This window comes from Toxotes jaculatrix, chromosome 16 (assembly GCF_017976425.1).
Source record: "Toxotes jaculatrix isolate fToxJac2 chromosome 16, fToxJac2.pri, whole genome shotgun sequence".
NCBI lineage: Eukaryota > Metazoa > Chordata > Actinopteri > Toxotidae > Toxotes > Toxotes jaculatrix.
Genome location: NC_054409.1, coordinates 22,822,445 through 22,842,856, shown reverse-complemented (window position 1 = coordinate 22,842,856; position 20,412 = coordinate 22,822,445). Strand labels below are relative to the sequence as shown.

Here is a 20,412-nt window from a genome sequence, read left to right as displayed (position 1 = left end):
GCAAATTGAATGCATCTCTATTTCAGGACTTTTTATCCTTTTTTTTTTTTTTTTTAAAGGCCCAGCGATCCGAGCTCATGACTCCAGTAACAACCACAATATCTACATCAGCCAGCAACCAGCAAGGGCAGAAACATTCTTTAAAATATTTAAATTTATACGATCATCCCACATAGGCCACAAACCTCATTTCACATTTTTGGGCTAACATCATTTAGACTGAGTGATGAGTCTGCTAACTACTCACAAAGCTCTCCATGACCGGGCCCCCTCCTGCCTTACTGAGCTACTCCATCCCCACACCTTCATGTCAAATTTAATCAGTTTTGCTATTATAATTGTTTTTGTCTTTATCTGTGAAGAACAGTGTAACATCTCTCCACAGATTTGTATTAGACTGCTGTCACCCATGAACATCATGAATAATGAAATCTCACTAAAGAAGGATGGACTGACTTTCGTTGCAGCTGGTTCTTAAATGTGGACATTCATTCTATTTTAATTAGTCAAACTTTTCAGCTTCATTCTTCTTGGACTTTAACTCAAAACAAAAGAAACTATACTAAACGGACAGCACAGTGATTAGTGAAATTGATCACTACAACTACTCAGTTTTGTTGTATACTTACTGTATTAAACAGTACAACAGCACCAAAACAAGTCTAGGGTCGTTTCACCATCGCGTCTGCAGAAAAAAAGCAACATAAATATTAATATGAATAGCGATCGATTTCTTATTTTTTGGGTATTTTAAACAGGCACCACTTCCTTTGTTTGTGATTACACGCCTTTTGTCTCAGTCGGTTTGCCGTACAGCATCCGGCCCTCAGCACGTTCCCAGCGTGCTTGCGTCATGGATTTGCCCACGTGCAGATGTTTATGCTCCTCGTGCACGTCCGTCTGCAAGAGCCAGACATCTATTTATAGAAAACACTGAGCGACACTGGAGGCAAACAGACAAATAATTTGATTAACAGCGTTAATTCGTCTGAAAACACAAAACTAATTAGAGTGGATTTATTTTTCGGTCTCTGTCGTTTGGTTTAATAAACTCTTAAAAGTAACGGGACTGTAATGGTGCCTTCAAGTCACCTGGGAAAAAAACTATATACACAAGTGGTGGTGGTTCTTGGCAAAAAAAAAAAAAGCACATTATTAATATTGTCATTATTGTTCGTTCAGTGTAATAAATGAAGGTCAAACAGACAACCTTGAATATTATTATATGAACTACTATCAATAGACAGCTGCTGTTTGCTTCTTCAAATAGCCCAGATCCATGGTCAGATTATCAGACAGCCTTCGCGGGAACAAGACACCATGACTGAAAGACACACAAAACGACTACAAACAGTTGTGGGTGCTTTGAGTCTCTTTGTCGTCGTTTTGTGTGTCTGTGTGGTCATTTTGTGTCACTCTGTAATCGGTTTCTATCACTTCAGCTTTGTGTCTCTTTTTGCTTGTATTGTGTCCCTCGATGTTGGTTTTCTAGCTGTTGTTTAAGGAACTTTTTAGCAAGAAATATTAGGTCACTTCATAACAGATGTTTTGACGCTGACTGACGCTTCTTTAAAGAGCGATTCCAACCTAATTTCCAAGAAGTTTTGTATTTACTATTTTTTCCCTGGACGTGAAGGCAGCATCTGGGACGGGGGGGCGGGCAGGGTGCAGCAGCGAAATCCCTCCCCGGATTTGACAAACGCGCACGCACCTTGACTGCTTGTAAACAGAAGCTCACACGTGACACCGCGCGGCCGCATTGTCTGCGAGCGGACAAAGAACCGCACGGACCGTGCGTTACTGTCGCTAACCGAGCGCCGGCGACGCGCAGGTGAGCGGCCAGGTGCCATGACAACCGACGTTATATGCCCCGAAATGAGGCCGTCGTTCCCGCAGCGTTTGCGCCGATGCGTCCGGTGAACTTCTTCATGTTCTGGATCCCAAATCCGACCCTCCGCAGGGATAACGACGTTAGCTGCGCTGACGCCCGCTCGCACGCAGCTGGCAGCGGGTAAACAAAGCTGGAAATCCTTTGTTTCGCCGCCTGATTTTTGCCCGTTTGTTCTTTTCTTCTCCGACGGATTTTACTTTTCTATCTGGCGCCTGACGTTAGCTCCGCTAGCCGACGCCGTTAGCCTCGACATCAGAAGAGGCTTTTTTCCCCCCTTAGCTAACGTTAATCTGCTTGTCTGTTTTTACTGGCTGGATGAGATGTCATTCACCATGGAGGACAACTTGGAGTCCGGCTGGGTGTCCGTCCGACCCAGGGTCTTCGACGAAAAAGAGAGGCACAAATTTGCTTTCATCGTGGCCTGGAACGACATCGAGGGGAAGTTCGCCATAACCTGCCACAACAGAACCGTGCAGAGACGGGCCACTTTTCTGGACCCGCTCCTCGACTGTAGCCCCTCCGCCGCTGCGCCTCCTGCTCCCGGTGCCTCCGTGGCAGAGAAACACACCAGGAGTCCCGGCACGACGAGGAGAGATGGAGTCTCCCAAGCGGGTAAAGTTAGACCACACTCCGTCCCCAAGGGAAAGCCCACAACAAAGACTGTTGTCGGGGACAAGAAGGGTTTAAAAGCCGGGGGTTCACAGACGTTAGAGTGCGTCAGCCACGCTTTAGGGTCCTGGGATATTGTGACACCCAAGGTGATAGACATCGAGATCCTGGACCCCGTAGATGTCCCGCTGTCTCCGGATGATCCAGACACAGGTGACCGTGAGACCAGCGGGCGTGAGGACTTCAGCTGGGCCGGGCTGTTCTCCTTCCAGGACCTGAGGGCAGCCCACCTCCAGCTGTGCGCCGTCAACTCGGACCTGGAGCCGTGTTTACCGTCTTTCCCGGAGGAGCAGTCCGGAGTGTGGACGGTGCTTTTCGGTGTCCCCGGGGTGTCGCAGCGTGAGACGGAGGCCCTGTGCTACCAGCTGCAGGTGTACCTGGGTCATGCCCTGGACACCTGCGGCTGGAAGATCCTCTCGCAGGTGCTTTTCTCCGAGAGCGACGACACGGAGGAGTACTACGAGAGCCTGAGTGAGCTGAGGCAGAAAGGCTACGAGGATGCGCTGGAGAGGGCCAAGAAACGCATGCAAGAGGTGAAATAAATCATCCTTATTTCATGTAGTTTGAAGAGAAGATGCTTATGTACATATACACAGTTTAAACTCTAAAGAAATGTCAGGGCAGACTCAGTCTCAGGGTTTCTGTGGGTCTTGAAAAGTCTTTACAAGCATTGATTTCAGTTTACTCGAAAAAACCCTGAAAAATATTTAAAAAAAAAAAACACGAGTTATAACGTGTTTTTAATGTGGTTTTAGCAGGACCTCTGACCCAGTCCGAAATTCACGTTTGGACTTTGGTTCATCCACTTTTTTTTTTTGCTGCTCATTGATTGGTCAGATAAAATAAGACACCTGAAGGCATCGCCTTGGGATGTGAGAGAGTGAAAAGGTTTTATAGACCAAAACATTATGTTCTGAGTCTTAAATTGAACGTGGTGAACCTGTATAAACCCTGAGACTGGTCCCACACAGCAACAATTGTGCCTCATGGTCGGCTCATTCTCCTCCTCTTCCTTTGTGCCCCTGGTGATAAACCATCTGTTGCTGCACGTTCTCGGGGCCTGTAATATGATCAGGTCTGGCCAGACATCACACTGCAGTTGGCTGAGCAGTTTGAAGGGAGTTACCCAGAAACACAGGGGAACAATTAGAGGTGGAGTTACAGAAATGACGCGTCACCACAGCTGCTGGGATTGTTTCACTGTTAGAGCAGATAGCTGAAGACACACATTTAGCTCCACAAGCATGTGAGAAGCCGCCGTATATATTCATTCATGTCCAGTGTTACCAGGCTGTTAGAGCAGATGGAAGAGATGAATCCAATCCAAAGTAAAATCAGGGTCATGATCACTCATTGTGTTTGAGAGGAGACAAAGCCTCAGGCAAAGTCTTTCACCTCCTCTGTTGCTTTGTTCAACAGATTGACACACAAAGCACAAACAGCTGGGTAAGGGCTTGGGCCCAACCAGGAAGAAACTATTTTGATGACATAATGTCTCACTTATACACTCAGAGGCCACTTTATTAGGTATGCCGGTAAAATCTGATGCAACCCAACCCGGCGAATCAGCCTCAGACTGTACCTTTGAAAATTAATCATTGTAAATATAAATAATTCTAAATATATTTTCCGCTGTTTGAAGTCGTCCTCTTGTGCGGAGGTCGTATCTATTACAGGACAGTTGTACTACAGTGCACGTGCTTCCATTTTCCTGGTCACTAAGTCCACTTATGATAAACTTTGACTGTAGGTAAGATAATAATCAGAGTGCTGACCTGGTCCCAGTAGTTAAGAGGCCATAGTCTAGATTTAATAGCAGAAGAAAAGCAGGACACATAAATGTTTTACCATGTTTGACCTCTTGAGTTACAGTTGGAATGATGGGTTACTCTGCAATGATTAGTCAATTTACACAAACTTAAACAGCTGTTGCAAGTATTTTGATGACTGAACAATGGTTTTAATCATTTTTCATGCAAAACTGGCCAAATTTTCCTGGTTTCAGCTTCTTTAGTTTGAGGACATGATACTTTTCTTTGTCATATATGAGAGTTTACTTGAATATCTTCGGGTTTGTGATTGTTAATCGAATAACACAAACTGTGTAAAGCACGTCTTGTGCTGTTGGACATTTATAGAGCGTAATTTTGCAGATTTTCTGACATGTTGTAGATTTTTAACGGCCCGGCCTGGGTTATTGGTGTGTATGGAGCAGGTGGAGAATCACCACAATGTTTCACGAGATGCAGCCTTGATCTCCTGACCCTGTGATGTGTGATGATAACTGGGCCAAATATGCAGAAGGACTGATAAGGACTTTCCTTATCTGTGGTCTAATGGTAAACAAAAACCGCTCACTCACAGTAAACCTGACACTGTTCAAGCTAATAGTTACATGTTAATGGCTTTGCTGGGCTCTTTGTTGTTGCTGTTGTGCATGTGACCTGTTGAGACGGTCTGTGCTGTCTGCAGGTGCAGCTGCTCCTCTTGTACATTCCTACACGACCTGTTCACAAAAAAACTCACAGATGAAGTGAATAATTATCTTATATGAACGGCACGTGTCAGGGCCTGCGGGTATATTATCGGTGTTGGATGCAGGAGAACTGTGCAGGTTGTAAAAACCTGACGAGGCTGGACGACTGGATCAGAGCACCTCTGATACGTCAGAGCTCATCGGGCGCTCATCAGTGTAAACACCGTTACAGAATTAAACCACATGGCTCAAAGGATGTGCGGCAGTAGGTCTGAGTTCAGCTGATTTACAGGTGGTTTCAGCTCCACAAAGGACCCTGCCACTGAGCGCTGTTTGTGGGAAAGATAACCGGTATTCCCTCTTAGACGTACTTCGCTTTTAAAGAGCTTTTAAACAGCGTCAGCTCAGAGTCGCAGTCGAGGCGTGTTCCTCCTGCGAGATATTTCAATTAAAAGGCAGAGAGGAAAGCACTGCAGCAGGACGGAGCAGATTTAGCTCCGACAAACTGGAAGAGTTAGTCCTGATGATAGGGCTGGAGAGGCTCTACTCGGGCTCATATCACTCAGAACATCCTGTAATTATGTACTCATTGCACATTGGAGCGCTTTCTGGAGACTTAACAGCTAAAATTTGCACGTGGACATTCATTTTTTTGATGACACCTGTCAAATAAGTTGGAAAAAAGAAAAATAAGTACATTTAATCTTATACCCACCCCTGTAATTCAGCCATTTTTCCTGTTTCCTGATATTAACCAGAGAAAAGCAGAAATCCTCTCAGTCTAGAAGCCGGGACGAAGGAACGTTTGGCATTTTTGCTTTTGATTAATTGACTAATAGTTTCAGATCACACTGTAAGACATGTAATCCTGCTGCCTTTGAAGTGCAGGCTCAGCAGCTCACACACTAAGCAGTCACAGGCCCTCTGGCTCTCATCAACAAATAGATTTGACTATGTAAATACAATTACAGCAGGAAATGAGAACGCTGCTTTATTATAAAAAAAACCCCAAACAAACGCTCTATCGTACTAAAAGAAAATGCCCATCAAGTGCCAGTGATTTATCCCGAAGTCCTCCAGCACTTCTATGTCTAAAATTAAAATCTTAAAAAAGTTTGTTTGAATCTAAGTTTATAAGTTAAAATGGGACATAAACAAGCAAAGCTCTTCCTAGCTGGTGCCCAGGCAGGAGTCGGCTCATTTAGCCCAGGGGCTTTCCTGGCTGGCTGCGACTGCCGGGGCAGGGAGTCGGTGTACGGTTGGTCAGTCAGTGGTTACCAGGGAGACACAGGCCCAAGGTAAACAGTAGGAGCAGTGTTCGAGCTGAATCGTGCAGTGTCTACCCCGGTCCCCCAACGTGGAGGGCTTCGGAAAAGCAGCCTTGAGTTAATATAAGAGTCTCTATTCATATCTATAAAGAGAAGAGCACTTTATTCAGGATTGGGTGGTGGTACATTTCAATATTATCCGAGGCAGGAGTGAAGGAGGAGTATTGTGGTGTATAAATCGGAGCTACTGGTTTCTGAGAGCTGGGAGATGAATTGTATTTGTGTGTACAATAGCTGTTTTGATAGCGTTTATCTCAGGAACAATGAGCAGTCTGTGCATAGCTGGACATATGGTATGAATCAGCATGAATCAGGGCCAGTTTATTCTCATTGTACTACACTCAAACAATGCATTTTATGGTATCATTCCCGACCACACGCACCAGCGTGCCTGCGCTCACTGGGAGACTCGCACTCGTCTTTGCTCTTGTTCTTACTAAATTGGCTTGGTTGATTTTTTTTTTTCTTTGAGCTTTCAAAGAGCTTTTGTTTAGGACTCACTGTAGATGTGACTGAATTAGACCCACTACACACTAGTGAAACAATGCCAAATATTTACAGATTCCAGCTTCTCATGTGTGAAAATAATCGTGAGCTACAGCGCTAAGTGTCCTCCTTAAAGTGGAAGACGTCGCACCATCTTTTTCTGCACCAGCTTCCCAGTCACACCTTTTCCCTCTGTGTGTGTGTGTGTTTTTGTCCCAGGTGTTGGACAAGCACAAAGCCATGGACAGCATGGTGGAGCTGCTGCAGGTGTACCCTGAGGAGGACGAGGCGTATGGAGAGCTGCTGGAGGCTACGACTCAGCTATACCACTACCTGCTTCAGCCTTTCAGGGACATGAGGGAACTGGCAATGTTGCGCAGACAGCAGATTAAGGTAACACACACACACACACACACACACACACACACACACACAAATACCATCTGTTTTGGGGCTTGATTTAAGTAGGTTTAGACCTGAGTGTAGAGGCTAACTGGTCTGTCCTGGAACACACTTTGACTTGTGTGAGGCCGCCTCTCTGCAGCAGCGTGTTCCTCCAGTTACTGTGCTGTCTTTGTGGTTTTAAAAGCCAAGGTTAGTGCTGGGAAATGAGCCCCGAACCGCTGCGTGGTACAGTCCTCCATGGAGCCGGCCCTTCTAAGCCCACTGTAATGACATTAGCATTAGTTGCTGAGGCTACATGTGGTGGTGATGGTGTAGTGGCCGATCCGTGCTGCCCTGTAGCTTTGCATCTGGGGGGGTGGGGGGCTGTGGAGGGCAGAGGATCAGCCAGAGAGGCTTTTTCCCTCCGCCCAGAGCGGCTTAACAACCAGCATAAGTATTATTACAGCAGCCACTAAACCACTCAGTAATTCTGCAGCCTCAGCACACTCCTCTGTTTTCCACACTCTTTCTCCACTCCGTCTTTGTTGTTTTACTTCATTAGAGGCTTGAAAAGGGAAGTAAATCCGCAGGCTAATCTCTGCTGTCTCCCAGCCTTCACCGAGCTGGGTTTTAGCGTTAACACACTCCTGGTCGGGTCAATGGGTCACAGCTCTACTTCCTTCTTGGACACTTATTCAACAGCCCAGCAGGAAGACTCACACTGGGGTCCAAAAGTCTGAGAGAGTCTTTTTTTTTTTCACGTGCAGTGACGTGATTTCTGAGCAAATGCACTTCATAATACTGAGAATGAGCAGCATGTCCCTGTGTCCGTCTCTGTGTTTTTCCTTCCCTCTCATACACACTTCCAGTCCTTCTCCCTCTGTTGTGTTGTGAGTACTTGCCCTCGTCTAACCCACATTCCTTACACAGCACGCTCATCCAGCATCGTGTCACAATCCAACACAAGTGACTGTGTGGGTGTGTTTATGAGTTTGTATTATGATGGTATTTGGGTTTTTTGGGCGGATGCTGATCTAAGTTTAGTAATTTCACTGCATCGGCCAAAAATGTACGCGGCACTTTTTCTGAAAAGATAAGTCGGGTCATATTATGTATGTTTGCTCCTTCCTTCCATGAACATGGACGCTGTAGTTTATTTTGGGCACTTTTACCCGACAGCTTTTGATTCTGCTTGTTTCTGACATGCTTTATGACTCTTCCTGAGAATCTGAACTCTGTACGAAGTTTCCAGCTTTACCACCTGCTCCCCTCAGGGCGACCCAACGGCTGAAAACAAAGCTGTATGCAAATGAATCCTTGATGCCAGCAGAGGCGGTTGGTTCCTCCCAAACTGATGAATCAGGGCATCATGAGAGAGATTCTCTCCGTTGTGAAGAAAGGGAAGGAGAGGACATCAGGCATTAGGACACAGGATATTGTAATTTACATGCAGTTTGCATCCTTCTTGATGTCGCAAAGGTAAAGATGGGAAAAAGATGAGAGCTGCAGCTGAGTATCAGTTGCTTGCTAGAATTACAGCCTGATCTGACTTTATCTGCAAGTGTGAAAACACGTGACACCTGCGAAGCCGCCGCCGCGGTGCCTCAAGCTGCAAGTTAAATCCTTATAATGAAATGGAGTTAAGGTTTAATCAAGACGACCTGAGGCGTAAAACAGCCGAGGGAACTTTGTTCAGAAAAATCTGTTTATTTCAGGGGTTTATTTTGTGTTTTACAGCCGTGGAGTTTCAAGGTTTTTGTATTGGTAGAGGCTACAGAGGATGAGTCTTAGTTCATTACGGCTGCAGCAAATGTTCATCTTCGTTATTGGTTATTATCCTGATTATTTTTTTGATAAAATGGTTCAATTAATTAATGAATTGTTTGCTCTATAAAATGTCAGTTTCCTGAAGCCCAGTGTGGCATCTTCAGATTACATGTTCTGTCAGACCAGTCGTTCAAAAACAAAAGATATTCGGTTTAAAATTGCTGCTAATTTTTCTGTTGATCGACTAATCAATCGATCGATCGGCTAATCGTTGCAGCTCTGCGGTGAATGTTCAGATCTTTTTAACTCCGCTGTAGACGTCTCAGATTAGCTGAGTCAGTGAATGGCACAGCAGATGGACAGATGAATGAATGCTCACCTGAGTGAATCAGGTGTCAGGTATTTTGGTGAATGGAGAATGGTGCATTGTGGGACAGCCCTATTACATGTCGGAGCGGTGCAGCGTGGGTGTCCTGTTGCCTGGAAGGTCAGAGTCCAGCCATGAATTAAAAATGGGGTTTCTCTGTCTGAGATAGTTTTGTAACTCGGCGAGCTCCAGTTACCGTTTCACATCGGCTGTATTATTACACGGCAACGGTTGTCATGGTGATCCCGAGGCACCTGCTGTGTTTACGTTCTGTGGTCAAGCAAATTTTACACAAATCTGAAATATCACATTTCACAATAAGCAAATGATGTGACGACGTAGATATCATCCCACCTGTCACTCATCTCAGAATCAACTCCGTTTGATTCACTTACATCATGTAAATATCAGTGTTCAGATTAAATTCCTCCGATTTTAGAAGCCGGAACCAGAAAATTAGGGACATGTATTCTTGAAAAATGGCTGAAATGACGAACCAGTAAATCGACTGTTTCAGGTCGAGACGTGACCAAAACCGCTTTGCTAATCAAATGTCTAGTTTTATTTCTGAAAAAGGAAAAATAATTTCCTCAAACAGCAGGGCACTGTCAGCTCAAAGGAGGACACAGTGCATGTGTTTGGGACTATTTTCAGCAGCAGGATGTTGTGTTTTCAGGATCAGAATAAAATACAGTACCTGTGCCTGTTGGGCACTTTTTAATAGGATATATTTATTTGTTTGTGTTGGACTTTTAATGGGTTTGTTGACAGTAAGAAAAATAGAAAATATTTTAAACTTTGCCGTCGTCTCAACCTTTAAATCAGTGGACTTGTGGAATTGAAGTAGCTGCAGCTGCCTGATAAAGACCTCCCAGTATCTCACACTGTCACTCACAAAAAGGCCGTTACATGCTATTTTAACCAAATGAGATAAGGGCCACCATGACAGTATTCATGCTTTAATCCCGGCACTTTACCATGGGAACTCGCGTCACTTCTATTTTCAGAGAGTCTGTCATGTCTGTGTTTTGTCACCAGCAGCTGTTAACCAGAGGTGTTAAAGGAAGTCATTCAACCCCTGACGTAAAAAGAGTGGTAAAGTCGTGGATGACTTGAAAACAGACACTCTACTTAATTATGTAGTTTGTTTACTGGTATTTACAGACACACTAACACACTGGACCGTGTCTCAAAGCTGCCGTGCGGCTAAAATAAAATTATTGCGATAGATGTGGCTCAAAATGTAGATGTACAGAAGTCTCAGTGACCTCATCTGTCCTCGGTCTGTCTCACAGTGTGTGATTATGAGTCGTGATGAATGAATGGTGTTTACATTGTATGTGGTAGCAGCGGTGTGTTATTCATGGGGCAGGGATTACCGGTAGGTCGGGTTAACCAGGAGGCAACGGAGGGAAAGTGCTACAGAGACGATTCTCTGTGATATTCCATCGTGTTAACCTGCTGTTTGAACGGGATGTTTTAAGTCACCCAGGCAAACGTACTCTTACTGTTTGTATGTTTCTCACTTTGCCTGTATGCAAATCAGCATCACAGGTTTATGTTAAACCTGTTCACTTTAGTTTCTGCTGAGGTGTGGTTTTCTTCTTTTCCTGCGTTTTTGGTGAAACTGAAATATTTTTTGGTCTGCAGATAGTTGCACTGGCAAGGAGAAAACAACACTGCACACCTGTGAGACGTCAGAAAGTTGCATCAACCAAAAACAATCTTTTAAACGTACAAACTGTGCTACACATTTTCAGTTCCCCGGTACAACTGTCGCACAAAGTCACTCGTTTAACACAGATGCACTTTTAGAGCTGCAGCATTTAATCAGTCAGTTAACTGATGAAAATCAAATTAGTTGTCGGCTTAGTTTTATATGTATTTCCCTATACTTCCAGGTAGTGTGTAGTGTATTGAACAGTATAGAAACAGGGGATGCATGTTGATGGTCTAAGAGACTGACAGTCGAAGGACAACTTGACGCAGAGATGTTTTGCTTTGGTTTGATTTGTCTCTGAGGTCAGCAGGGACACACTGAACCTCAACAACAACAACGTGCAAAGGAGTTAAACAACAAATGGTTTTTAAATGCCACTGGTGTCACACACAGTGTGACATGTCAGCAGGTCTGACTGACCCGCTGAGGTTAGGTTCCTCATTCGTCTGGCTCCCTGTAGGTGTTACATGTGGGACTCCTGTTGGACGTGTCCACATGTAGGTGCTGCTCTGTCATTGCTTAGATACTGTGCTGTATCGCCTTCAGCTGAACAGTACCTAAACAGTGAGATCATGGTGGAAAGGGACCCGAGTTAAATTTTTACTTTGGCATTTTCTTTCTCTTGTTGCTTCTCTCATTCCTGAAGTTTTTTTTTTCCTGTTCTGGTCTCTGACGTAATCTCTCCTCCCCCACTCGCTCCCGGTTTCACCCCAAAAACCACTCCCTGTTCTCGAGCCTCACGTGCAGACACACACTCTCACAGTACAGACGCACCGAGCACGCTGGCCGACATAAATCAAGGCCTTTGAGGTTTGTTGTTGGTGACTACCATGCTCTTGTTTATTTTTGAGCACCTACACACATCTGTTTTACATCGAGATATTAACATATGACTGTGCGTACGCGAGGCCCCTCACGGGGAGTTTAGCTTAAAGCCTGTGTACATTTTGTTCCTGGGGGTTGTGTTTCTCAGTCAGCCCCCGGGACAGGACTCCACGTGGCACTGCCTTCTCCCCGTTTCTCACTCTTTTCACATGGTCTGACACGAGCTGGTGAGCCATGAGACGTGAACTCGGGTCGACATGTGATGTTGTACCACATCAAATAAACTCCCTCCTGAGAGCATTCAGGTTTTTCTGCTTTGGTATCAGAGATTTTTTTTTTTCAATCTTTTATACCAGCCCAGTAGGACACTGGGTTAGTGTCACTCTAAACACAAACATGCACAGGCATGCCTCTGGTCACTGCTCAGCATTACCACCATCTGCTGTCACTTCCTGGTATTACACAGCTCTGCAGTGAACGAGCTACACCTGGGGTTTTTCACAGTTTGAGGTGAGCTGTGGAGGAAGAGCTGCATGAGACGGGACAGGAAGTTAGTTACTGTGACACAAAGTTCATGGAGACAGTTCAGGTCCTTTAAATGTTTAGTGCCTGTTTACTGAGTAATTGTATAGTTGTTAAATCTGAACACAGACATGATACACATAAAGTTGTGTTCAAAAGTTTTTGGGCAAATTGATTTTTTTTTAAGTGAATAGACAGAGAATAAAAAATAGCTTTTCCTCAAATGTTAATGCAAAAAAATAAAAAATAAAAAAACTAACTGTGGCATGTGCAGCAGTTTGGCCATACTTGGTAAACACCCCCTCCCTCCACCTTTGACAGATATCGCAGCTTGCAAACATCTTCTGTGGCTCTTCCTGCAGATCACTTCAGGTTGTGAGATATTTTAGTTCCTGCGCACACAACAGGTCTGAGATCTGTCTGAGATCTGAGTTTCAGCGATGTTCAGGTCAGTGGGCCTGTGGGGGCCGTTCCAGCCTCCTTTCTTTTTCACTTTCCTGACCGGCTGCAGGACATTTGCGTCCAGAATGTAATGATATTTACCAGAACCCAGTCTCCCCTGTATCTGTACAGGTTTTTTTTCTGTGCCACAAAACCCCAAAGCAGAATATTTCCACTGGGGCTGAACGATTTATCGTTTTCTGATCGAAAGTTCGATTTCAGACAACGCGATCATGTGATCGCCAAAGCTGCGGGTTTTTTTGCGGTGGTCCTTACACACACACACACACACACACACACACACACACACGCCGTCTCCCTACCTGCCGAGCTCACCAATCAGTGCAACCTGCTCCACCTGCTGCTTAATTTGTGAACTGGCTTCAGCTGGAGCAGGAGCGGAGTCACAGCATTTAATCCCCAAGAAAAACAGCACCTCGGTCATTTGGGAGCGTTTCGGGTTTGAGGACCAGGAACAGGTACTGTGCAAAACCTGTCGCACTAAAGTTATAACACCCAGCGGAAACACAACCAATTCATACCGACACCTGAAAAATCACCACAGGTGTTTGCCTGACGGAAAAGTCTTTTCCTAAAATCCTTCAGCCCTAATTTCCACCACCATACTTAACAGTTGCCAGAGACGTTTGCACTGTGCCAGTTATTATTTCTTTATTTTTTCTAATTTTTAAGTTCATGAAATAAAAAGCAACATTAACATTTGAAGATTTTTTTATCTTTTTGTTTGCTGCAGGGTTGTGTTTATTTTCTTCACTCCTCACTGTGTAATTTGCCCGGCAGGTAGCCCAGACTTCTGCAATACAACTGTATTCTTAGATTCAGTGTGACGCTGAGGGTATCATTATCTCCACTGGCCTTTGCAAATGAACGTCCATAAATCTGCTTAGAAGTCATTAAAAAAAAAAAAAAAAAACAACGCCCTTTGTTACTGTAGAACTTTACTGTGAATCATCACGTTTTTAAGTTTTCTTCAGTTTCAGGATAATCCAGAGACAGTTGTCTGCACCTCCACGGTTTTAATGGTCCTAGTTCTCTAAAATGTAAACAAATATAATCTAAAAAAAAGAAATGGGCTTATGTTGGAGCTCACAGCGACTCACTGAATCTATGGAAACATTGTTCTGGTTTGAATCTCCTAAATTTGGAGAACAACCATTGTCATGTTGTACGACACATACAGTTATATATGTGTGTATATCCTATTATTGGGGCACAGTAGTCTGCATTTTGTCTGAGGGTGTCCCTCAGTGTCAGACTGGGAAAACCCCCTGGTCTAATACTGACTGAACTTTGTTACCTTCACTGATGCAAATACCTTACATTTGACCTGCTGTAACCCCGTCAGATCTCCCTGGAGACGGAGCGCCTGGGTCCTCGTCGTGTGGAGAGCCTGAGGAAGGAGGATGAGGAGTGGCAGAAGAAGGCTCACTCCGCCGTGCTCTCCATACAGGACCTGACCGTCAAGTTCTTTGAAACCACGACTCGAGCCCAGAAAGGTAAACACAGAAAGGAGGCGTTTCCTCTCTTTATGAAGCTTTGTCTGGGGCTTTGTCTCTGCTGCGACCTTTGAACCTTTGTATTTAGTGTTTATTCAATAACAAAGTGCAGTTAACAACGGCACATGGAGATTATTGAAAACTAACACCCCCCATCACACATCCTCGTCCCTGACCTCTCACATACCAGAGTGTTTGCTTTGAGTCCCCCCCCTTTCACCAAAAGTATTTTAATCCCCAAACCATCTCAGCTATGCAGTGAAACATGTCAGCTGATTTCTGTTTAGACGTGGAATATGTTTCACTTACCAGTATCAGTGCACTCTTCTAACACTGAGGGCTGCAACTCACAATTATTGATTATTGTCTTGATTAATCATCTGGTTAGAAAATGTTGAAGAACGTCCGTCCACCGCTGTCTTCGTATGTCTCGTCATGTTTCTGCTCTGGTCCATTTCTCACAGTCATATACTGTAAATGTGTTGCAGCTCTGTATGAGCGTATGCGCGCTGACCAGAGGAAGTTTGGCAAGTCGGCGTGGGCGGCAGCGGTCGAACGCATGGAGCGGCTGCAGTACGCTGTCTCCAGAGAAACTCTGCAGCTGATGAGGGCCAAAGAAATCTGCCTGGAACAGAAGAAACATGGCCTGAAGGAGGAGGTAAAGCATGACACGGGGATGCTGCTCCTAAGGAAGTGTGCCGCTGATGTAGACTAAGATGTGTGTGTGTGTGTGTCAGTATCAGTATGGCTACGTTTTTAAAAGAGCCTGTGATGCTCAGTGAGTTTATCAGAAGCTACAGTGGAACAAATGTGAGAGAGAGAGGAGGAAGAAAAGTCAGATAATGGTCGTGTTAGAAAAATGAGCTCATGGCTCAGACATCCTGTAATGGAGTCAACAACATCCTGGTCTACAACAGTGAGCAGAAGTGACTCACTGTGAATGACTGTCGGGGTCAGATGTTTGCTTTACGTGTGAAAACACTCACACGCTGTAATTTACCTGCTCTGAACTGGAGTGGTGTAGTTTAGTGCTCAGAGAGAACAGGAAAACCGCCTCAGGTTCAGTTTCCACTGGACCGCTTCCGTTAAAAACAAACGCTCAGTCAGGCAGCGCTGCGAGCACTGTGGGAAAAATCACCCGGTCTGTGTGGACGAGCAAAGTAACTGTGTGGCTGTGGATCTAGATGCAGAGTCTGCAAGGCGGGGAGGATGCCATGCTGCGCCTGGACCAGCTGGAGGCGCTGTACTACGAGCTGCAGCTGCAGCTGTATGACATCCAGGCCGAGGTGCTTCGCTGCGAGGAGCTGCTGCTCACTGCTCAGCTGCAGAGCCTGCGCAGGCAGATGACAGGTGAGCTGCTGGGTTTCTTCTCTCTCCACAATTTGTTGAGTCTGTTGAGCCGGCAGCGATTTGATGAATCTGTTCTCGCGTTGCCACAGATCGACAGGATGAGGTGGTTTACTACGATGCCTTTGAGAGCCCTGATGCCATGAAGGGCGTAGAGGACCCTGCCACGCCGCCGTCCCCCCTCAGAGATGAAGAACTCAGCGTCCTGCAGCAGAGGACGCGGCAGCTCGAGGCTCGCCGCGGTCGCATCACTGCCAAGAAAGTCTACCTCAAAAACAAGAAGGTCAGCACTGGCCCCGAACGACGACGTCGGACTTTGTTAGATGGTTGAAGACACCTCCAGTTACGTGACGGTGGTTTTGGTTTTATGATTCACGTGTCATGTTTTTTTCTTTCATAGGAAATCTGTGTTGTCAATCACAACCAGAAGATGCAGCAGCGCCAGGGCAGCCTTGGTGACATCAACTCTCCTCAGTCGCTGCAGCAGGTGAGACTCAAAAGATGCTGCATCTGGGAGAATGCACACGCAGTGTACGAGTATCTGCATATTTACTGTATTATACCACTAAAAACAATCACACTGCTACATCACATGTACTTTGTTGTTTCCTGTAAAGGGAGGAGAAGCTGAAGACGACGACGAAGCCAAACAAAGTGCCAGAGTGAGTCAGGAGAGACAGACGACTCTGGACAGACTTCGCAGCCTCAAACAGGTGAGAACTAACGTCTAACTCAGCCCGACTCTGAATCAGCGTCTCTTTATCGGCGTTCACCTTCTTTTCCTCCCCACACAGCGTTATCCAGGTCAGGTGACTCTGAAGTCCAGCCGGCTGCGTCTGAGTCAGGCTCACGGTCGGAGGAGAGCAGGACAGCAGCCGAACACCCAGGCGGCCAGCGTTCAGACCGACTGCATCTCAGACCTCCCACAGCTCTCTGCTCCGCCCCCGCCTGACGCCTGCAGCTGTGACAGCGTTTCCTTACCAACAGTTGAACTTGAAAACCTCGACTCTTCGCCTCCCTTCCTCTCCCTGCCTCCCCTCCCTGCTTCCCCATCTGTTCTCTCACTGGGTCCTCCGCCTCCTCCCCCGCCTCCCCCACCTCCTCCTCCTCCTCCACCACCGCCGCCGCCTCCTCTCTCAGAGGACCGGCAGCAGGGTGAAGACACGAGGAAGAATCCCACAGACAGCCCGGCGCGGCAACATAACTGTGAGTCCGAATCCGCCTCGCTTCCCCTGGCTCCGTTTTCCCCTCGGTTCTTTGACAGCAGCCAGCTGCTGACGGCGAGGAAGAAGCTGAGGAAGACGGCCTCGCTGGACTCGTCTCAGTGGAGGAGAGGTGAGGAGGAGACTCACCATTCTCATTCGTTAAGCTGCAGATGATCAGCTGCTGTATGTTTACAGTGCAGCCAAACAACTTCACATTGTTTATGGCTACGTCGACATTAAGGCGTCAGAGTATTACTGTGGAATTCACCTTAAAGTTCTTCTCATTTACATATTTTGTCAGACAATTTAACAAGTATGAAATTATTATTTATTTTATTTTATGTAAAATCCTCATTAAACCCTGCAGAAGCTGTGTGTGTGTGTGTGAGGCTAACGGCTGTGTGGGCGTGTGTGTCTGCAGCGAGCTCCCCCATGGACGAGGTGCTGGCTTCTCTCAAACGGGGCAGTTTCCACCTGAGGAAGGCCGAGCTGCGAGTCCTGGCCCCCGACCCGGACGACGACAGCAACAACATCCTGGCTCAGATCAGGCAGGGCGTCAGGCTGAGGAAAGTACGGACCCGGCCGGAGCAGCAGCGTCACGCCAAGAGCTTCCCCCACTCGGCCGACGCTCTGACGCGCAGCATCCACGAGGCTCTGAGGAGAATCAAAGAGGCCTCGCCGGAGTCTGAGTCTGAGGACGAAGGCCTCCCATGCACTGACTGGGAAAACTAGTTTAGCCTATCTGAAGGTGTTTTTTTTTTTTTTTTTTTTTTTAACATCATCTTTTATGGATATGAGGAGCCACAATGAAGAGAAACGATGGCTCCAGTCAAGGTGACAAGCCAGGGCTGAATCACCTGGAGACACCTGGGTGCAATTTGAACAAAAACCTTGATTATTTTATTTTATTTTTTTCATTTCAGAAAATGGTTCCGATTTTTTTCATACTTCTGCATGTTGTTTGTAAAGACGGACCACTAATCTTTTTTTTTTTATGTCGCTGCTGTGGCATTCTGGGCGAGGATACAACCTCTAACCTCTCATCGAATCGGTCTACATGTCGGAGTCGTACTGTACCGTAGCTTTCTGTGGTGGGTTTGTTTTTAGAAGTGAGTGCTTTGTTTTTACGTTTCTCTCACTTTCTGTGACACAGTTAACATTCAGACTCTCCACTGAATGTGTTTACCGTACGGTTTTACATTTCATACTGTAAATGTCAGAACATAAACACGAGTGCAGGAAAGGACAGTTCCCTCTTACTTAAAAGGAATAATTTGACATTGTAGGAAATACAGCTACTGACTGTGGCTTCATGTTTCGCATATAGAAGTGAGAGCATTTCCCAAAATGTTGAACTGTTCCTTTAATTGGCTACAAACTGAGGGTGGAGCTGAAAGTTGCACAGCTTGGTCTTTGGGCCATTTTGATCAGTGGGGAAAAAAAAGCCAAAACCAGCATTGATTGTGTATTTGGAGAATCAGCCATGACTGTTTTAGCATTTTCACTTTTCAAATGATAAATAGATTCATATAGAAACAGATATTTATAAAGTAAAATATGATCAAAGAAGAGGAAGTGGTTTTGGAGGAAGGATATCAAACCTAATTTGAATCTCCATCATCTGGTTCATAAGTTTTCAGACTGTGAGGCCTCCGCAGACACAGCTTCTGGAGAAAATTAAGGTACTTTAAATCCTTCTTAGAGACAAAACTCTAACATGAAATAACACAGACATGAGACACGTGTTCAAAGATTCTGTGTGACCTTCAGTTCACAACTATATCATTATCTCCAATATCCACTGCAAACAAACGTCCATAAATCTGCTTAGAGATCAGAGGAAAAAAAGACGCCTTATAACAGAACCTGCCTGAGAATTGTCACGTTTTTAAGTTTACTTCAGTGTCAGAGTTTTTCAGTGACAGTCATCTGTACGTCCACAGGTGCACTGCGAAGTGGAACCGATAAAAGCTAATTCAGCATACTTTAAAAGGTGCTACTTTTAACAAAATGTAAACAAACATAGGCCAAAAAAAAAATCAAAACAAAAAACAACTGGGCTCAAGTTGTAGCTCACAGATAACTAACTGAACCTGTGGCAACATGAAGTGCTTACCTGCACAGGATCAGACTGAAGAGGCTCAGTCCGGCCTCAGTCAGTGAATTAGCTCCTTCAGCTGTTTGATTTCTGAGGTGGCTTCACTGTCAGCAGGATGTGAAAGAGGCTGGAAGCTCTGGTTTAAATGTGTGAGACGCAGCCTAAAGCCACAGCTCACAGAAGCTGTAGTTTTTCAGATTGTTATTCATAACAAACATTACCTGTGCGTCTTCTACTTTTTTCCTCTTAACACCAGGTCAGTATTTTGACAAAATAAATATATATAAAAAACATTTATATTTCAGAGCCTGTTGAAATATAAATGATTACTTGAATCTAACTTTGGTCGTTTTCGCTGATCGACTGTTTTTACTGTCTGAATTGGGGAAAATGGCCGGATGGATTTACAGTAATGTTTTATAACGTGGATGGGAGTCCCTCTGACGAGTAACGAGCTCCACGGTGTCATCCTCTGTTAACTTACTCTTCACATGACACCAAGGAGACTAAGAAATCTGGCAGTGATGGTGAACACTGGCTGAAACTGATCATAAAAATCGATTTTAGTGGAGCTCTGATGTTTAAATACTGGTTGAATCGATCGATCGACAGAGGAGTGATCTACAGTTATTTCAATAATCGATTATTTTCTGGTTGCAGCTTCTCAAACGTGACGATTTGCTGCTTTTTTTCTGTTTTATATTATTTTAAACTGAATTTATTTGTTGTTTTGGACTTTTGGGGAAATGTTTAAGAAAGTTCCTCTCTCTTTTAAAAAAAAAAAAAAAAGCTTTAAACACTCGTATGTAACAGACTCCAGATGTGGAGCAGTTTGGACACGTGAGAACGCAGCAGATCGAAGCCAGAGATTAGTTCAGCTGAAGTCTTAAACTTTACTGCCCCCTGCTGGTGACAGGCGCAGCCTCCTGCTGCCACACACCCGGCAACATTTGGGTCATGTGTGATGTTTTTGTTGTTTTTACTGTTGTTTTATTTACCTGAGAGTCTCTCTCTGTTTCCACTGCCTTGTTTTTGTTTTCCAACCTTTCTTATTTACCTAATGATGTTGTTGTTTGAGTTTGTTGTGTGTGTGATTTTTATACCAGCATCTTATTATGTATGAACTGTGTCAAACTAAACTCACATCTTCCTGTATTTAACCAGCCATGCACTGAGCATCACGGCTCAGTTTAAAGGAATAAGCGAACATTTATTCTCTTTCTTGCTGAGAGTTGGACGAGAAGTTTAGCATAAAGACTGGAAACACTGTTGGACTGTTATACCAAATTAAGGATAGACTTACTGGTGTCCCTGCAGTGTATTTACGTTTATGGTCTTGAAGATTTTAAATAATTAAATCAGTTTTTAG

At 45.0% G+C, this 20,412-nt stretch overlaps 1 protein-coding gene across 1 annotated transcript; it reads left to right on the top strand.

The window, feature by feature from the left end:
* The first annotated feature begins 1,744 nt into the window (after window positions 1-1,744).
* On the top strand, window positions 1,745-19,887 carry jmy (junction mediating and regulatory protein, p53 cofactor). The gene is made up of 10 exons (XM_041058578.1): window positions 1,745-3,093; window positions 7,070-7,243; window positions 14,243-14,393; window positions 14,882-15,051; window positions 15,578-15,743; window positions 15,833-16,023; window positions 16,141-16,227; window positions 16,358-16,453; window positions 16,535-17,075; window positions 17,367-19,887. Exons 1-10 carry the CDS (start codon window positions 2,212-2,214, stop codon window positions 17,675-17,677), a joined length of 2,769 nt encoding a protein of 922 aa, XP_040914512.1. The 5' UTR covers window positions 1,745-2,211; the 3' UTR covers window positions 17,678-19,887.
* The last annotated feature ends 525 nt before the right edge of the window (window positions 19,888-20,412 follow it).

Excerpts from the sequence above, each read along its gene's own strand:
- jmy (XM_041058578.1), top strand. The coding sequence starts at position 2,212 with ATGTCATTCACCATGGAGGACAACTTGGAGTCCGGCTGGGTGTCCGTC. Across the intron at positions 3,094-7,069 it reads CCAAGAAACGCATGCAAGAG|GTGTTGGACAAGCACAAAGC; the intron begins GTGAAATAAATC and ends TTTTTGTCCCAG. Across the intron at positions 15,052-15,577 it reads AACATGGCCTGAAGGAGGAG|ATGCAGAGTCTGCAAGGCGG; the intron begins GTAAAGCATGAC and ends CTGTGGATCTAG.